Source organism: Leuciscus leuciscus (assembly GCF_965113295.1).
Source record: "Leuciscus leuciscus genome assembly, chromosome: 4".
Lineage (NCBI taxonomy): Eukaryota > Metazoa > Chordata > Actinopteri > Cypriniformes > Leuciscidae > Leuciscus > Leuciscus leuciscus.
The window spans coordinates 19,961,191-19,976,524 of NC_138728.1; the positions used below are offsets into that span (position 1 = coordinate 19,961,191).

Below are 15,334 nucleotides of genomic sequence, written 5' to 3' on the forward strand. Positions count from 1 at the left end.
CATTCTGATATTTCTTAAACACCACTTTGTGTGTTCTCACATTCCTACACCATATTTGCATTCACAAATGTGATCTCAATAAGTATATTTGGACACTTATAAGCCACTGTTAAAAATGTCTGAATGTCGCATCATATACAACATACTAAACAAAGTGGTATTTATTGTAAAGAAAGACAGCACAAGCACACTTTTTAAGCAAAACAGAAAGTTGATTTTACCTTTATAAGCCATTATCTTGTGGTCTCACGTTTGAATAGCTTTGGTGTCCTTTGCCCTTCTAGAAACCCTACAAGAAAAGGCTGAGGTCACTGGGTCAGCGTAGTTTTTCAGTCTTAGCTCCATATTTTCTATGTTGAGAAGAAATACATTTTCATTATCCATTTAGCAAACAGCCTCACTTGACTTTGAACATTGGCAATGAAGCTTAGGACTGCCAACGTTAAAGCGATTTTATTATTATGATCAAATCTTTTCGAATTGTTATCGAATCGAATTATTTTGATCGTATGAAATACCACCAAATGAGTAAAACATGATCAATTATACATTCATTCAAATATGCAAGCTTATATAATATTTTGAGGCACTAAGCCTACCTAAATCCTACAAAGAGAAAGAAAAAATTATTGTAAAAGTAATAGTGAGTCCCTTATGCTCTCTTCTGGTCATTTTGACCCGAAATTCATTTTCTTTTCATTTTTAAAAATTGAGTGTTCAACGGAGTGGTCCAATACCAAAGGGCTTTTGTCGCACTTGAACTTGGAATACACACTTTCTTTTTTTTTTACTGGATTCAAGGACTTTATGGTTGTAATAAAAATAGTAACACATCCTTCCCTCACGGGTCAATTTGACCCCCATAAGAAATGAATGGGAAATGGGGGGAAATGGGGATATTTTTTTACATTTGTCAGAAGAATATATAAAAAAAAATCGGGCACAGTTTTTATCGGGCACATATCTAGGAATATAACGATGTTGTTGTTTTTTTGTTGTTGTTTTTTTCAAATAAAAATCAATCAGTCTCAATGCAGACTGCACACAGATATAAAGTGGTTAGATTTTGACACATTTATAATGCAGAACAATATTCGTTCTGCATTGTAACTATATTGATGACTATATTGATGATTATAAAGCCATCTAGTGGCAAGTCATGACATATCATGTTATATATATTTTTTCCACAAGAGGTCGGGGACATTCACCCAATGTGAAACTTTTTGATCTGTTTTAACAATTTCGTGCATGTAATAGTTATTTTTTGAAAGAATGTGAAGAATGTGTTATATAATTCAATTTCAATGTATACTTAAATTAGATTTAAAAAACCTACAAAATATCTCCCAAAAACTGCATTAAAAATAGGAAAAATATAAAAATCAAATGATATAAAAAATGAATAAGTAGCCTCTTATTTTTGTGCGTCGGGAGGAGAGCATTAGGGTTAATTGCATTAACACACTCAAGTCAGAAGTCTTTTTTGTTCATTGTTAGCCTATGACATGAAAGTATTGATTATACCCAATAAAGACCAATGTGGAACTGCAAAATTTAAAGCGCATTAAAATCATTGATACCCTTGCCAGCTCTTTTAAACTCTACCCAGTTTAGGCTAGGCTATATTGCTCAATGTGCCCAGAAAAGCCTTACAACTATAATATAGAGGCCAATCTCATTTTGACAGACAAATAAGTGAGAATGTCGCAAGTCAAGTGTCTAGACACCAAAAACACTGGAGCTCCCTCCCAAACACTTCACTACTGTCGGATGGGTGGGTCGCAATAACCGCCCTGATCTCACTACACGACCACTGAGGACTCACTACACGACCCACTCCAGAGACCAGCCAGTGCAGGAGAATAAGATGCTGCTCATAGTCCTCGTCTTGTATTTGTGTCCGGTTTTTCAGTGCCAAACTGAGGATACAGAAATTTCAGAGGATGTTGACTTTGAAGGAGAATACATGACTTCTGACATGGATTCAAATGCTGTAGGATGTTTTTTTCTTGCATTTCATATATGAAAATATCGTCGGTCATATCATATCTATCTCACCAGTCTTATGTTTGTCTTCAGGCTCCTCTCAGAATCCCGCGGCAGGTGAAAATGCTGCTATCTAAGGTAAATGCGCGCGACACCTGTTTTTAAACCTTTGTGAGACTGTTAAAGAGTCATTTTGCTATAGGAAATATTGAATTTACGTATTTCTTTAATATATTAAAGGCAGCAACTCGCGCTAAACGCGCTGTTTGTTTGCTTTAGCGGCTGGCCGTGTTGTAACACTAATTTCAACGTCTCTAATTTTGTAGTTTTCATTCTCACCCTAGTATCTGTTTCAGACTTTAATATTGTATTCCCATATTTGTCTGTTATGAAGTTGAGTTGGTTAGAAATCGACAACTTATCTGTATGGTGAACTAATTGTCATCTTCAAAAAGTTCTGTTGTTACAAACTACAACCGGAGTGAAATGTAACAGGTGGTGAAGCTGTAACACCATTGGAAAACAAGGACAGTTTCATTTATTCAAAACAGAAAATAGCCTACAATATTATCACTCTCACAATTGTGTGGGCCTGCCCTATACATTGTCCCATTCTGTTCAATCTTTCCATTATGCACATTGAAAGTGTTACAATCCTACGCATGCACTCAAAAAAAAAAAAAAATTTTTTTTTTTGGTTGTCTATCCCCACGTATCACTAGTAATATCAAACGCAAAATAAATAAATAAATAAATAAATAAATAAATAAATGCTGTGTTGTTTCAACCAATGTTTGGGTAAAATTTGGACAAAACCCAACCTTTGTTTTAAAATTTTAAATAAAAATGTTAAACCTAACGGTTAGGTTTGTCCATACATTGGTTGAAACAAGCCAGAATTTTTTTTTAGCCTGTGATATTAGGCTACTATTTTAACAAGTATAGGCTAGATAAAAATGTAAATATATAGGCCTATCAAATTTAACAAAAGGGTGATTCGGATGATACCAGTTCTGTCTTTTAACATTCATGATGATAAAAAAAATAAAAAACCAGGGCAAATTGTTAAATTTTTTATTGGGGGAAATGGTTACATGAGTTTTTAAATGTTATAAATGTATACAAATGAAATCAATTACAATATTTGTTGGCCCAAACAATGATTTAATGTTTATGTATGTTACCTTTTACATTTTGCTGTTTCGTCAATTCTTTGACCGATGTTTAAATTTGGCTGAAAAGCCAAAACTGTTCAATGAAAGGTTATATTGTGATAACTTACTAGTGTGATTACATGCTTCACTGTTTTCTGAACCACAGTTTACTTCCGTTTTATCAACAATAATTGGTATTTTGGCAGAACCTGTATAGGACATGTTTTTTAAGGACATAACCCAACAATTATTTGGTGATCAGCCCAGATCTTTAGGCAAATCTCTTGGCTACATCACTCATGTTTTCAGAGCAACTATTTTAAATATTCATCTAGGCTATATTTTAATGATGCTCATAACTTGCTGTTGTCTGCCAGGAAACTAAACCTCACATTCAGGAGCTGTCGGTCCAGACCACCATCATTTCTCGCTATGCCTTCACTGCGGTGTCCTGTAGCATGCTTAACAGACACTCGGCTGCCACTCAGGGCGTCTTTCAGTTCCACATCCCCACCGCTGCATACATCTCCAACTTTACCATGTAAGTGTGGAAATACATATATCATTGGAAAATACCATAACTATTTGATTTCTAGTAATTGAAATGTCTCTTGTGGGTCACTCAAAGAAAATGGCACCACTATGTGTGTCCCCATTCTGGTTTGATCTGACATTATTTAAAAAATTGCTTTGACCATAAAAATTATTCTTGATTATGACCCTGAGAATGACTCTGGTTATTTTGAAGGTCTATGCACTTTATGGATAATACACAAAATGTTGCTATTTGAACTGGGCTGTTAATTGGTGGTCATTGACCCCAGTCTCCAAAGAAAGTCCAGAGAGGTTATTGAAGGGCCTGAGAGAGTTTAGACTATGATTAACCACAAGAAAGATTTAAATGCCTCTTGCTGCAACTTCTCGTTCCATGGCACTAATAAAAATTCTCATTTCATGCTGTTGGTATGGTGGCAAAAGGATTGTGGGAGGGCGAGTCTTTCCCAGCCAGGTGAAGGCAAAGGTGAAGAAGGTGAAGAAGGAAGGAGAAAACAATGGGAAGAAAAACAAGGACACACCAGAGCAGAGGTGAAGATAGCACGCAAACTTCAAATGTCTGTGCCATTAAACTGGATGTGTTGTGATTCAGCCTGGTGTTGAACCAGGGCTGCGTTTCCCAAAAGCATTGTAAGCCTAAGTTGACTGTAGAGTCCAATGGTGGCAATTGTTCTATGATCAACAAAATGCAGCCCTGTTCGGAAAGATTCTCTTTAAACTGTGGCTCCATGACAAAAGTTGTACTAAAAAGAGTAATGTGGCAAGACAGTATGCTTACTTGCTATAGAACCCCTTGTGGCAAAGCCTGAGAATGCAATGTGTACTTTCATTGCACTATTAATCGTACAATATGTACAAGAAGCAATGCGATGTTTATTATTCAAGTTCTTGCATGTGTATTTCACTTGCTTGTGAGTGAATGAGAAATATGACTGAGAAATCTGATATTCCTCCCCAAAAAATCTTAATGTGGTTTGGCAAACCTCGTGACAGATTCCTTTGCAAAGTAGTTCACATTTCCAGAGTAATATTTTCCTCTCTCCCTGTTAGTGAGGGTGAGATGGAGTTGTTTAGAATGGAGGTCACTATTCCTGGACGCAACCGTGCTGTGTTCTTCCTGATCTACGAAGAGCTGCTGCAGAGACGATTGGGCCGCTACGAGCATGTGACCAGTATTAGGCCAATGCAATTGGTCAGCAAACTCAGCGTGGGCGTTACTATTGTAGAGCACTCCCGTATCACTTATCTTGAAGTCTTACCCCTACGAAATGGCAAAACTCCATCTTCCAATGGCATTGGGAAACCAAATGGTAAACAGCTGCATCCAATTTGATTCTTGAGTTTGTATTTAGATGTGCTGTCACTGGTATGGATTAAATTTATTTGACAACATTGCAAAATTTAGCCTCAAGAACTGCAAGATAGATGGCACAAGTTCCAGTTTTTCCACTTTTCAGCGTTAAATCTTTAATAAAGATTTTATGACAGGTTGTTAATGTAAAATAGTGCATGATTTACCATTGTTTACATCTTGTTCTGCCCCAGGTAAAGTAGGACCACCAGTTTCCACAGTAGTCAAGCAAAATGAATCCATTTGCAAGATCAGCTTCACTCCCAACATCGCCCAGCAAGCCAAAATTGCCACCAATGGCATGCTGGGAGAATTTGTGGTGCGCTTTGATGTAGAGAGAGAAAATGGCATCGGCGATATACAGGTACACATACTCACAATATTTCTATATTAGTAACAGATATTTACACGCAGTTACATAGAAAGGCATTACTTAAATTAGAAATAGTATTTTTTTCTTGCTATTTTACCTATAGATAAGCTGCAGTGCATAAAAAAAAACTTATTATGCTGTACATTCTGATGGATTAAAATAAAATAATATAAAACAAAAAACATTAAATGTAATTATATTATATTAATATGTATAATAATAAACATTACAAAAAATATACACTCACCGACCGATTTGGTTGGACCCCTTTTTGCCTTCAGAACTGCCTTAATTCTTCATGGCATAGATTCATAGCTGGAAACATTCCTCAGAGATTTTGATCCATATTGACATGATAGCATCACGCAGTTGGCGTTACACAACGACGATGTACTAAAAACTGGAATGTTTTTCCTTTGCATTTCGCATACAGACAACAATGTTGTCAAAATGAGCCCCGTTCACACGGATCCGTGAAAACGTTTAAAACGCTGTATTACTCATGCCAGGCCAGTAGTTGGCGATGTCACTTTGTAAAGAAAAATGATGCACCTATAGACTAAACACGTCACTATATTCACAAATTTGCGTTTTTGTAGTTTACACAGAGAATTTAAAAATCCGTTTTCATAAGTTGCTTTTTCAGGCCCCCAAAACGATGTCATGTAATTGAACAGCCAAAACTCCAACCAAAGTTTTCCGTTCTTAGTTGAAGATTTTGTCGTGTAAACATCGAGTTGCTGCCATGCGATTGGCTGATCATGGATTTGGGTTAACCAGCAGTTGAACAAGTGAACCTAATAAGTTGCCAGCAAGTGTACTTTTATTGTATAATTTGTTTTCTTTATCCATGCAGTGTCAGTGATTTCCATTAGTATTTTAGTACAATATTTTAAGTTAATTTTTTTTGCCTTACTTTTCCTTTTATTTTATGCCGCCTTTTCTTCTCTCCCAACATTTTTTAATTCAGAGGTCACTAAAAACTTTAAACTCCTCCCGTTCACTGAGCTCATTGCTTGCTTGTCTACACACACACACACACATTACAAAGATCGAAAGCCTGTAAAAGTATCTGCTTTCTTCCAGGTGCTAGATGGACATTTTGTGCACTATTTTGCCCCCAGAGACCTGCCTGTCGTGCCAAAAAATGTTGTATTTGTGATTGATACCAGCGCCTCCATGGTTGGAACCAAAATCAGACAGGTAACATACTCTGTCGTCGACACAGATTGAAGCAATCAGTTATCCACACTGAGAAGAATTTATATTCAGCATTTCAGTTTTCAGAGTTGTAGTGTGCCATTCCCTCAAAGAGGGAATGATATTGTGCCACTTTTTTTTTTCTTTCCCCCAGCTGCTTCTTGTGATCTCATTGTTGGACACACAGATACACACACCCATCTCATAGCAAAATGACAGAGTTCAACAGTTCTCTTTTTAATATCTCTCACGCAGACCAAAGAAGCTTTGTTCACGATCCTACGCGAGTTGCGGCCCAACGATCACTTCAATTTTGTCACTTTTTCCAATCGCATCCGTGTGTGGCAGCCGGGCAAACTGGTGCCCGTCACACCCAACAATATACGTGATGCCAAGAAGTTCATCTACATGATCTCACCCACTGGAGGTAGAAAATCTTACACACTCCTAAACACTCCCTGTTACACATTTCAACAACACTGATCTCATTTAAATAATTTAAAGGAACAGTCCACCTAAAAAATCTGACATTATCATTATGTTGTTTTTGTTAACTAGAATATAAATTTCAATTAAAAACTTAAACTAAAGGAAAATGTTGATATGAATATGTTTAAGTTGAAATACTAAAATGACTAAAACTTACAAATAAATTAAAGATAAAACCTTCTCTTTTATTTAAAACTCCTCAGGCACTGACATCAACGGTGGAATTCAAACAGGCTCGGCATTGCTCAGGGACTACTTGTCCAGCAAAGAAGAGTCCCATCACAACAGCGTGTCGCTCATCATCTTCCTGACCGATGGGCGGCCCACAGTGGGCATAGTTCAGAGTCCCACCATCATTGGCAACACCAAAGCAGCAGTGCAGGAGAAGTTCTGCCTCTTCACTATTGGGATGGGTGATGATGTGGACTACAGGCTCCTGGAGAGGATGTCCCTGGAGAACTGTGGAACCATGAGGAGAATCCCAGAGGACGCAGACGCCAAAGTCATGCTCAAAGGGTGAGGAACATGTGGTCACCATTAACAACATATGTGTGTGTTTGTGAACTAATCTAATTTAACCGTAAGTTCAGGCAAAAATACAAATGTTGTCATCATTTACTCACCCTCATGTTGTTCTAAACCCATAAGACTGTACGGATTAGATGTGACACACAACAATTGATTCCACCCATGACATCAAACTTGGCGCACCCTATTTGAATACATACGCAATTCACATTGCGCAAGCGCAAATGAGATTTGAGAAATAAAAATGCATGTAAAATAAACCCCTCCGCATCAGGATCCAGATTTATTTTGTGATAATGACCAGCTGTCTTCACATCATCCCTTACTTTGCAGTAGCTAACATGAACAAACAATAAACAAAACTTTTACAGCATTTATAAATCTTGGTTCATGTTAATTACTACATGAATGCACATTTCAATTGGTTTAACTAATAAGTTAATGGATTATGAATGAACATGATTAAACAATGAACAATCTATTTCATTAAAATTATTAACATAGACGATTTATAAATGCTGTAAATGCTTTTGTTAATTCCTAATGCATAGCTGTTGGTAAAAATTACACCTTATTTTAAAGTGTTAATAATAGATGATCTGATTAAAGCCTAAAGGAATCTTAAAATCTTTGCTATGCACAAGGCAATACAACGGTACATAGTTCAACACAATGGTGCATAGAAGTAAAAAGTGCTAACAAAATAAAACAAAACATGACACAAAACAAAACAAGGAGGTGTTTTCGTCTTTTTTTAACTTGGGCAAGTAAATAACCACCCAAGAAACCATCTAGCAACACCTATCAACCTCTCAGAACAAAACTAAAAAACTCAAAACAACTTTAAAATTATCACTCGGCAAGCGCCAAATGCAAATAAATTATTATATATTATTACAAGCGTTGGCGTGTATATGAAAAGGTGTCAATCGCCAACTGGCCGGTAATATTTTTATGAATTCTAGCAATGCAGTGTTGTGAGAACATGAACGTGAACAAACATGAATAACGCGTGGGATAGTTGACGGGCCAGCGCTGCATTATTATGAAAGTTTAAGCCTTGCCAATTGAAATATTTTAGTGCAAGAAGACGCAAAAGGGAACTCAGTTTGTTACTCGCTGAGTGGGACGTTTTCTGTGTGCAAACATCTGAAGCGCGTGCCCAGAAGTCTGTGTCTCAGACAGTGCGAATACTGAATTGAACTCTCTTTCACGTCTTCTTGTGCTTGAAAATCCCCGTATTGGCAAGTATCCTCGTAAGCAGTTATGTCTTAAAGGGATAGTTCACCCAAAAATGAAAATTCTGTCATTAATTACTCAACATCATGTCGTTCAAAAAAAGAAGAAAAAAAAAACTATTTACCACTTTATTCACAAAATATTAATCTCCAACGGGCATTCACACGTCTGCTCTCGCGTCAACACAACACGCATCCGTCGTGGTGCTTTCGTGAATGTGCGTTGGAGATTCATATTTTGTAAATAAAGTGGTAAAGTGTGTGTTTACTTGCGTTGTTTCATGAAATTGAGGTTAAACCACTGGAGTCACATGGATTATTTAATGATGTCTTTACTACCTTTCTGGGGCTGGAAAGTGGTAGTTGCGTAGACTGTCAATGGAGGGACAGAGCGCTCTCAGATTTCATTAAAAAAGATCTTCATTTGTGTTCCGAAAATGAACGAATGTCTTACGGGTTTGGAACAACATGAGGGTGAGAAATTAATGACAGAATTTTCATTTTTGGGTGAACTAACCCTTTAAGACATAACTGTCTGAGACACAGACACAAACAGGTGTGAGAGAAAACACATGTATCAGTATATTGGATCCATACATTAGGTCTTAAAGTGACAGCAGCCTAATATAAGCCTGCTGCCGTCTGTCCGTAATGTTAATTAAACAACTAAAGACAAAGAAAAACACTCACTGCTCTTGACTGAACTTTTGTAACTTAATAAAGATTAATCTATGTTTAATTTATACAGTGTTATTTTACATTGAATTACTTTATTACATTTCTGTAGGCTACCTGAAAAATTTGTTGTCACAACTGCGTTACAGTTTCATGGCTGGTAAAAAATATTTATGGGCGCATTGGCCGGTAAATTTTCTTAATTCACTGGCCATTGCCATGTGTGGCAAAAAGTTAGTTTTAGGCCCTGCTTGCAACCATTAATATTATGGGGCAAGTATGTTGTGTGGTGTTTTGTGACAAAAAGCCCCACTTAAAGTCCAGGTTAAAGGTCAAAAGTTACATGAGATGCCATTAGGAGTCAGAAATCTTTACACAAGGCTTAACAATGGGCCCCACTTTAAGCTTAACAAGTTTAACGTAAAGAATGCGTGACTTATTAACCCACAATCTGAAGCAACACTATGGCATTTTGACCCTATTATTCCTTTCCTCAACTCCTTTCTTTCATCTACTAACTCTCTATAGCTTCTACGATGAGATTGGCACTCCGCTGTTATCCGACATCCGGGTGGAATACTCTGAGGATGCTGTGCAATACATCACCCAGAACCTTTTCACAAACTACTTCAACGGCTCTGAGCTCGTTGTAGCCGGAAAATTGACCAATCGCAGCGCAGACTCACTGCATGTTCAGGTGACCGCCAGCAACAGCGAGAAGAGCATCGTACTGGAGAAAGACGTGTCACTACATGAGCAAGAACAGGAAACCGAACGGCGGCTAGCGGAAGCAGAGGTGGGTCCGAACGCGGAAGGTTATGTGGAGCGACTGTGGGGATATCTGAGTGTTAAAGACGGGCTAAAAGGACGACTGCGAAGCCAGACGAGTGGAGAGCGGGAAAACTACACGCAACACGCTACAAATCTTTCGTTAACATATAATTTCCTCACGCCACTCACGCAAATGACAGTGGAGAAACCACAAGTGCTGGCCAATGGAACTTTAGCACAGACAGAGCCAGAGGCCACAGAGGCTTCGCCCCCTCCTGAGTCATCCAATCAGCTGTCAGAAGACGACAACAGTCTAACACCTCAGAGCCTGCACAGAAATAAACCGCCCAAGTCGACTCCTGCAGTCGCCAAAGCAACAAGTGTGTTTATTTAAATTGGACAGCAAGCAAAACATTTGTTTTAGATCAGATTTAGGGTCATTATGATTGCCATTACACAATCGGTCTTGAAAATATTAAGGTGACTCAAACAATCCATGACGATTTCAATGTTTTCCATTTATCTCCAGGTGGCGTCAGCAAACCCGCCAAAAAGTCTGTCACCTTATCCAAAACATCCGGTATTTCTCCATCTTTCTACATCTGCTTTGCATTTCAGTGTGAATGTGTGTGAGTGCAGTTGAAAGTCTGTTCACATGGACTGTGCGGCTTGTAATTTGTTGCGTTCAGGTAAAGTGGCCTCATCAAAGCGCATTTAATTGCTACTGAGAGTTGTGTACGGGCTCTAATTCACATGCCTGTGTTTGAGGGGCTGATGGGAAAAAAAATGCAATACCTCAACAAACCCCTAAGTATTAGGGTGTAACTCATTCTTCACTCTTTGTACTATGGATACATGCATTTATAAGATGAGTAAAACTGCCCTCCATTCCAGTTAAATCTGAAAGCTTTGAAAAGCCACTTTTCTATTGGCATGATTTGTGATCTCATATAAAATATTGCATACTTAAATGAGAGAATTCACAGGGGTTTTTGGGTTGCACATTACCAACAAGCTTGCATCATTTGATTTATTTTCATTTATTTACAAATGGTCCATATTCAAGTCAAAATGTTTTCTGTCTCCTACATGATTAATGTTCCTGGATAAACATCTTTGTTGATCCTGGAACAGCATTTCAATAACCAATCAAATTTGAGGGACAAGTTTACTGTTTATATCAAGATTAGAGTTAGAACCACGGTGAGGTTCTTCTACATCAGTGTTATTCACATATCATTCCTCTCTGATTTTAGGGATAACTTATGGGTAGGGTTAGGTTTAGGGATAGGGTTAGGACTACATTTTCAGACAGGAATGTTGTTCAAGGATCAGCAAAACATGTTGATCCAAGAACATGTCTTACTTGGCAAAATTACGGTGACCCTCCTATATCATCTTCTTATCTGTCTTTAGCTGATGGCGACCCTCATTTTGTGGTGGAGATTCCTCAAAGTAAACTGACTGTGTGTTTCAACATTAATGGGGAGCCAGGACACATCCTGCGACTGGTGACTGACCATAAACACTCAGGTAAACAACAAAACTATACTAAGAGTTGTGTTTCTTTTTTTTTTTTAAGTATTGCAAGTATTTGTTTATGTAAGCTTTGCATTATTGCCAATTCTTGGCCAAATAAAGATTCAATATTTAATATCTATATAGTTATAATTAAAACATTTTATAAACTGCAGATTTAATATTATAAATGTAATTTATATTTTATATGTATAATATTTGTATTAATATGTAATAATTATAGTTATTCTTTTTATTTATATGTAATAATTATAGTTATTGTTTAAAAATGGTGTAACCCATACATGCATAAAAATAGATACAAATATAAATATTTTTATAAAATAAATCAAATTGGCAAGGGTAGAAATAATAATAATAATTGTTAATAATTTTCTTTGGCTTCAGTACAATAACAATACCCAATTCAATTATTTAATTTTGCTTAATTACTTCAGTGGGCCATATATCACTGTGATTTGATTTGATTTGTTCATGTTGCTTGTGTTAGATTTAAACAAAAATCTATATTTTATAAAGATTCAGGGATGATTTACACTTAAATCTTAAAACTTTTTATGCATTTTGGCCGTTCATTTGCACGACAATGGCTTTTGGGGGCCTGAAAAGCAAACTTTTGAAAGCGGGTTTTGGAAACAATACCATTATGGTCTCCGTGTAAACTACAAAAACAAGAATTTGTGAAAATGGTGACATCATGCGCATGTGTGTATTACGTGTTCAATCTAAAGGCGCGTAGTTTCATTACAAAGTGGCATTGCCAACTACTGGCCTGGCATGAATACTACAGCGCTTTTAGTCATTTACATGGATCTGTGTGAACAGGGATCGTTTTGACAACATTGTCGTCTGTATGCGAAAAAGACAAAGGAAAAACTTTCAGTTTTTATTACATCGTCGTTGTGTAAATGTAGGCTACCCTTAAAACATGTATTATTTTATCAATTATTGCTTATTAAGTATCTAGCTTACTCACTCACCAAAGCCAGTGTTTCTTATTTAGTGCTTATGAAGTTTAAAATGTACATATCCATAAAAAATGTACATATTTTGTCTCCAATAGGCGTGACTGTGAATGGTGCGCTGATTGGTGCTCCAGCCCCAGCCGGCAGTCATAAAGAACAGAGGACATATTTCAACAGCATAACTATAGTAGCCAATAAGCCGAGGCGCTCCTACATTGAGGTGACCCCACAAAAGGTCATACTGGACGACCGTGACCGGATGATCCTTCCATCCAGCTCCAGCATTTCAGTTGAAACCACCAACCTGGCTGTGGTCCTTATTGCCAACGCAAACCTGACTGTAACCATCCAAGGAAATATCCAATTTGTCATCTTATTCCACCATTACAAAAATCCAGCGCCCTATCAGCGAGATCACCTGGGATTTTACATCGCTAACAGCAAAGGATTGAGCAAAGATACACACGGGTTGTTAGGTAAGCACGCATACACATTGTTGTCAAACTTAGTGAGCTATCTTTCTGCCTAGGCAAGGTAGTTAACTGGTGTCTCAGCCTGGCCATGCTGTTATACTGGTTTTAGAGGGGATTTTAGGACTTGTCAACTGATCAGACCTGAAGACCAGTTAGCTCAATCAGCTAAACCAGCTAAATGCCAGCTTGATAATTTGTGAAACCAGCTAAAACAGTTAAGACCAGCATAACGGAGACTCGATTCACAGTGTAGTTTTCAGTGGCCTTGGTGCTGGAAGTATTTTTCCCATTGGGATTTTAAATTTGCAGTGCTTCATGGGAGTGGGCGAGCGCTAAAGTGTGATTTTGCCACATTTTGCTTTAATTCTCTAATTGTTGAACATTTCTTTGCAGGATCATGGGCAATTCCGCGGTTATATTATTATTTAAAACAAATTATTTGCAATAATGCAGGCTGATGGCTTCAAAAAAAGCATACCATCAAATAACCTCGTAGTTCACAATAGGTCTGTCTTTAAGTCTTAAAAAAATCCATTTCTCTATGGAGAAAATTGATGGGATTTTTACTTCAGTTGCACTATTGATTCCATTAAATGTTGATGTTAGCATGTTGCTAAGCTAACATTGTGATACTCTAAAGACATGGTATATCAAATAAAATAGTCATTTGCAATGTCAACTTTATTTGTTGCTACTTTTTTAGTACTGAATTTAAAAGAAAGTATATTTATAGGCCACATTTCTCTCACTGTGTCGGCCATCTTGGATTAACTTTCTCATTGAGTTTGTAGCAGTGAATTCTGGTTTGGCTTTCTACACAAAAAATACATGTGTTGCTGCCTTAAGGTGCGCTCACGTTTACCGTTGCTCGGCAAAATCTTGCGGCCGAAATCCAGTCATTTCAATAGGAAACCTTGCGATCTGAAGTTTTGCATTAGGGTGAAAAACATCCCTACTCAGATTTCGCTATGTTCAAGTTGGTCAAGTGAAAGCTATTTGGCTTAAAAGTGACTTCTGTGTGAGCGGAGTTTCAAACATTGCTACACTATTGATGATGGACCTTATTTGCCTGCAAAACTTTCTCGCTGAAATTTTGCTAATGTGACTAGGATTTGTGTCACTAGGTTTTGGAACAGAGCTACAAATGCAAAGAAATTGTATACATACTAAAAGAGAGAAATATTTCTGTACTTACAGGCCAGTTCCTGTATGAAGAGATTGGATTGACACAGCTTCCTGGAAATGTCAGCATGGCCGGAGAAAACATCACACGGGAAACACTAGGGGAAAATATCACTCTACACAATTACCCCGCACTAAAGGTGAAGGATCGTACTGTCGCCGTCATAAAGAAGAGCAGACGAATCTACTCTGGAAAGCAGACCGTAGACTGCTGGTTTGCCAAAAACAATGCGGCCAAACTGATCGATGGACAATACGCCGATTATGTTGTGTCACATCTGTTTGACATAGGAGACTGGGTTAATGGAACCAACACACACTGAGACACACACACAATCACACACACACACAAAGAGAGAGAGAGAGAGAGAGAGAGAGAGAGAGAATGAGAGAGAATATGATATGACTGTAATATACTTACACAAACAGTTTAAAAACCATCACAAAGATCCAAAAGCAGTATTTTAATGATTTATATTCAGTGATGTGTGGACATACTACTTCACTATTTATATTGTAGTCATCTACAAATATATACTGTATATTTTTAGTTAATATAATAATTTTGTACTAATAAATACAATTTTAACAATAGACTGTCTTCTTTTAGGTAAAGAGCTAGGTTGCAGAAGTGAGAATCTCCATAGAGAAACTGATTTTTACTGACAAGAAAAAACTACCTCTGAGATTATGAAATATGTTTCTTATTTTAACGTCATATAACAAAGCATTTTATTGTTGAATTATCTTTCAAGTACTACACTACCCATAATGCTTAAGTGAGATCCACCAATCAGAGACAACAGTGTTATAAAAGCGGCAATCAAAGCAACAACAACAAAAAAGTAAGGA

The 15,334-nt window shown here is 37.2% G+C and overlaps 1 protein-coding gene across 1 annotated transcript; it reads left to right on the plus strand.

Moving 5' to 3' along the window:
* The first annotated feature begins 1,779 nt into the window (after positions 1-1,779).
* On the plus strand, positions 1,780-15,076 carry itih5 (inter-alpha-trypsin inhibitor heavy chain 5). Its single transcript, XM_082168560.1, has 14 exons — positions 1,780-1,996; positions 2,083-2,127; positions 3,521-3,684; positions 4,122-4,229; positions 4,749-5,008; positions 5,244-5,413; positions 6,509-6,625; positions 6,878-7,049; positions 7,315-7,627; positions 10,081-10,703; positions 10,853-10,903; positions 11,740-11,856; positions 12,926-13,303; positions 14,498-15,076. The coding sequence occupies exons 1-14, from the start codon at positions 1,871-1,873 to the stop codon at positions 14,803-14,805; spliced, it is 2,952 nt and encodes a 983-aa protein (XP_082024686.1). The 5' UTR covers positions 1,780-1,870; the 3' UTR covers positions 14,806-15,076.
* The last annotated feature ends 258 nt before the right edge of the window (positions 15,077-15,334 follow it).